General features: G+C 43.7%; 1 protein-coding gene across 2 annotated transcripts; it reads right to left on the bottom strand.

Annotated features, from left to right (window-relative positions):
• Window positions 1-686: 686 nt before the first annotated feature.
• LOC125532172 (uncharacterized) lies at window positions 687-1,996 on the bottom strand. 2 transcript variants are annotated; one of them, XM_087523055.1, is made up of 4 exons: window positions 1,837-1,996; window positions 1,548-1,741; window positions 1,219-1,418; window positions 687-1,067 (listed from the first exon to the last, which is right to left on the bottom strand). In XM_087523055.1, the coding sequence occupies exons 2-4, from the start codon at window positions 1,641-1,643 to the stop codon at window positions 851-853; spliced, it is 513 nt and encodes a 170-aa protein (XP_087379181.1). In that variant the 5' UTR covers window positions 1,644-1,741; window positions 1,837-1,996; the 3' UTR covers window positions 687-850. The 2 variants fall into 2 exon arrangements, with proteins under 2 accessions (XP_087379181.1, XP_048552281.1); XM_048696324.2 differs by having other exon boundaries at window positions 1,548-1,725; window positions 1,837-1,976.
• Window positions 1,997-4,417: the final 2,421 nt, after the last annotated feature.

Here is a 4,417-nt window from a genome sequence, read left to right as displayed (position 1 = left end):
GGCCGACGTAGGGCAACGGGCGGACCGACGCGCGGACGGCGGCTGGCCCGGACGGACCGCCTCGGGGCGCGTGGCCACCGGGTCGGAGGAGAGGCCGGCTGGTCGCGCCGGGGTTGGAGTAGAGGTGCACGGGGGTCGACGGCGGTGGCGGGCGACGCAAACTGATTACGATTATGATTACGATTAGATCGGAAAACCAAAAAAAAAATGCCGATCAAAACGACCGGCGAGAGAGCGAAAAAAAACCCGAAGCAAGGGCTCAGGAAAAAGACTTTCTAGGGCAGCCGGCTAACACGGCCGGCGGACAAACCCTAGGTACGGACGGCGCGGCCCCCCGGCGGCGGTCATGGAGGCCGACTGCCCCAGGGGCAGCGCGCGGGTGCGGAAGCGGCGGCAGGTAGGGTTTAGAACCCGGAAACTGATACCATGTTAGAAGGAAGAGAGGAATTGATGGAATAGTCGTTGTATTACTTGAGCCTCGTGGGCATATATATATATATATATATATATATATATATATATATATATATATATATATAATCTAATTTGAGTACAAGGCAAGCCAGGATATTTCCTAGTCCAACCTATGTTTTCTAATACAATCACGTTACTCAACAATCCTGTTTAGAAATCTGATTCATCCATCTCTCCAATTCAACCTTCCCCTTCACTTCAACATCTCTTGGTGGGAAGCCTCCTCTCATTATTCCTGCTTGGTCGACATGGAGTTGGCTCCATACTCCAACATACAAATCTACAGTTAACAAAACGAGGAAACCAAGAAAAAAAAGAAGCCTCCAATGGGATGGGAGATCCATGGGATGTTGGGGCCGGAGACGACGTACGCTAGCTAGGATGCTATAGGAGGAGGAGGAGGAGGGGAACGTAACTTGGAGGAGCAGCCTGCAAAGAAGATGGCGAACATGCTCCGGTAGAATGCCTCCTTCATATAGCGATGATGATCCGCCTCAACACCGTTGTAACACTCCGGGGCTTTACCGTGGTTCCCGGGCCAGACCGCCAACATGTCCAAGAGAAAGATTCCTCCCGCGTCCAACGCCATTGACCTGCACACGCCCACACCCACACCCACACCCACACCATGAGAGAAGAGGAGAGGAGAGGAGAGGATAAGTAATAATAATGATCTAAACGCTCTTAAATTTCTTTCTTTACAGAGGGAGTAGTATATATTTACGGACGACTCAGCTCGCTCACCATGAGATGATGGCAAGGATGATGCCCGCCACGAAGCTCGATCCGGAGACGCCGTCGCGGGGCTTGCAGCATCCGTTTTGGGAGGTGTAATGCGAGACGACAGCCAGAACGAAAGCCAGTTGGGCCAAACTCGCCGCGAAAGACAGGCTCATGGGGTACACGCACTCACCCCTGTCGTTCAACCTGATATCATCACGCTTCTATATATGCAACAGCCAATTAGTAAGTATAGTACTGTTCCGTTCCGTTAAACACATGCAAATTAACAAACAAACAAACAAAAAGATAATAAATACTATGAATAATCATGTCATGTGCTTGCTGCTTACCTTGGGCCTTGTGGCATCGGCGACGAGAAGCAAGGCCGTTATGGCTAATCCTACCACCAACCCGATTAAGAACCTTTTTAACCTTTCCGTGTCCATTTTGTTTTTGTGAGTTTAGTGGTAGGATCTCGCAAGGTTGTGCCTTGTGGCATGTGGTTTGACAATTCACCTTGGCACCCAACTGCATGGCGCATGATCTCGCAAGCAAAAAAAGAAACAACAAGAGAAATACTACAGTAAGATGGATTATTATTACGATCAAGACATTATGGAAATGCATGCATGCACTCACAATTATTCACATGGAAATGCAGGCCATTGCCGCAGCTAGCGTAGCAACGGGACTGAAATTTGCGTATGGATCTGCATGGTCGGCTTCCCGCGTATATATGCATGCTTGCATTGACTATTATTACGAGGAAGGAAGGAAGCATGCATGCATGCATGTCGAAACGGGAATGCAAGTCGCGGGGAAGGGAATGAAAGTAGGTGAGCGGGCGGGCGTTTAGCGGTGGAGCTAGTTTCTCGCCCCCTTCCTCCCAAATTAAGCAGGGTAAGGGTGAACCTCCGACTTATTTAATCTAACATTCTTAAGAAATTGCTCCCCATTCTACCTATTCTTTCAACATGCACACTATTCACATCATCACCATGCCACATCATCAATACTAAATAGGAGCAACCCACTAACTCATTTTTCTAAGCATGCAGCCCTCCCACCTCACCAAGCTGCCACATCATCATTTATTTTGATAATTAACTTTTTTACCCATCAGAGAATATATTCTGCCATGTCAGCAACGAGGGCTTCAAAGCATATGGGTCCAATGATGTTCACCCCTTCCTCTGCTCTCCCCTCATCTTCTGGGGTTCCACTTAAGAAACTGATCGAAAAAGTATTGATGGATTCCATTCATCTTCTTAGTCTAGGGCAGTAATTTTTGTATAATGGTTCCCTTCGTTTCCCGCAGTATATAAATCACCACAATCGCCACTCAAACTCGCCCTCGAGTCCTCACATCGTACGATTCCCTTTTACGTCCTTGGTCTTCCTGTTTGGATCCCTCAAGTGGCTGATGGGTCGGATGGTGTGTTACCCAGCGATGGCGGCTTCTGGTGTCATCTACATATTTTGCAGAGTTTATACAAAACCGCATGAGAAAAGATCCCATCAAGTAGTACTCAATCGGCTGTCTCTCTCCACTATAGAGTCAGCGGGATGGATGAGAGGAACTAACTAGCATCAACCAGGCAAAGGTACTCATGGAGGTGGAGAAGGAGCCAGGCCGGAGGCTCTCCGCTGTAGCACGCGCATGTCTCTTCTCTCTGCAGACCTCCTATTACATAGGCAGTACCAGATCTGAATTTTTTGCTGTCTCAGATGGTTTATTCACAAGTTTGGATGTCTCTCTATTCTTCAGGTCTCCGGCCGGCCGTCTGCACAATCGCGGAGTCCTGATTCTTTCTTTCCTTTTGTGTAAAACTGAGAGTTTCAATTCCCATAATGTAACTAGGAAATTTCGTATGATTTCTGCAGATCATATGGATTTTAGGTGGCTAATTTTTTTAGGTCTAAGTCCCTGCTTGGAACTGAGAGTTGTACTGGTTTCTGAAGCATTATGTTGTACTGGTCTTTTCTGCTCTTTTAGGATCACTACACTTTTTTGTGAGAGATTCACATGGCTAAATGTTAACCATATCTATTGCAGCATTTGAGGACAAATTTTGCATCGTACTTTACCGATTGCTATGACCAGTTCAGATATCAACATGAATTTTCTTTATTTCTGTAGTCTCAAATTCTGAAGGCCTTTTAAGGCACTGGCTCCATTAATCTTATATGATGTCTATTAATCTTTTTGGACACACTCAATCCCTCTGGTTTCTTCCTGGTGTCTTTTGTGTCTATGGTTAACACTGAAGCAGGCTAAATTTAAGAGTTGGTTAACAAGTTTATTAAGTGAGGGTGTATCTTCACCTTTTGAGATACAGAATAGAGATATTTCTGCTTGAACAGGAGCGTCGTTGGTAATGAAAATTACGTCTTCGCTCTGCTCTTTCTATACGTACAAATGAACTCAGCTATGCTGCACATATACTTCAGTTATGAATTATATTATCATAAACGTGTATTTAATATCTCAATGTCCCTGGTTGTTTCAGAATAAAATAGGTGTTGTTCATCGTGGTCCTGAAATACACAGTCTATCTATATAATTATTGTGATGGGCTGAAATATTTGATTGTGGATATATAGCTAAACTCATGTTGATCTCTATTTTTTTTTTCTTTTGAATCATGTTGTTTTGACATGTCTATTTTGGTGTTCATTTTAGATCTTACAGTGTGCTACCCATATGAAAAATATATCTAATGATATTATCATCATCGTGCTTATATATATATATATATATATATATATATATATATATATATATATATATATATAGTTCATACGGGACAGACGTGTTTCCATCTATTATTTTGGATTTATTTTGCCTCCTAAGTGGGTTATCAATCGTTTTCTATAATACGATATGGGAACACTTCTTCTACATGCTTCAGTCATTTTCATGAAAGAGACCACGAAGGTATTGAAATAAAACAATGTTTCTTTCTATATGCAAGTGGGAAGTGCAGTTTAGTGGATCAAGGAACCCATAAATCTGTTGGGGAATATGTACATTTATTTTGTCAACACATACCTCATTTCCACACCTTTGTGCAACAATGCTTCTTATAAATAGAATATGTTAATATATATACCTTTTTTGTTCCCATAAATATCCCACATCAATGCGTGGGTTATCATCTAGTTTCTTGATGTATATGTCTTATTGCTATTGAGGAGGACCTCTTCACTAGCCACGTCC

Source organism: Triticum urartu, chromosome 5A, assembly GCF_056163025.1.
Source record: "Triticum urartu cultivar PI428250 chromosome 5A, HENAU_Tu73, whole genome shotgun sequence".
In the NCBI taxonomy this organism is placed as follows: Eukaryota; Viridiplantae; Streptophyta; class Magnoliopsida; order Poales; family Poaceae; genus Triticum; species Triticum urartu.
The sequence above is the reverse complement of the archived record's forward strand: the minus strand, read 5'-3'. Positions and strand labels throughout refer to the sequence as shown.

What these genes read in the sequence shown, in the direction of transcription:
- LOC125532172 (XM_087523055.1), bottom strand. Translation starts at nt 1,643, where the DNA reads ATGGACACGGAAAGGTTAAAAAGGTTCTTAATCGGGTTGGTGGTAGGA. An exon ending in CCGATGCCACAAGGCCCAAG is followed by an intron (nt 1,419 to 1,547) that starts GTAAGCAGCAAG and finishes TTGCATATATAG; the next exon opens with AAGCGTGATGATATCAGGTT. An exon ending in ATCCTTGCCATCATCTCATG is followed by an intron (nt 1,068 to 1,218) that starts GTGAGCGAGCTG and finishes GGGCGTGTGCAG; the next exon opens with GTCAATGGCGTTGGACGCGG.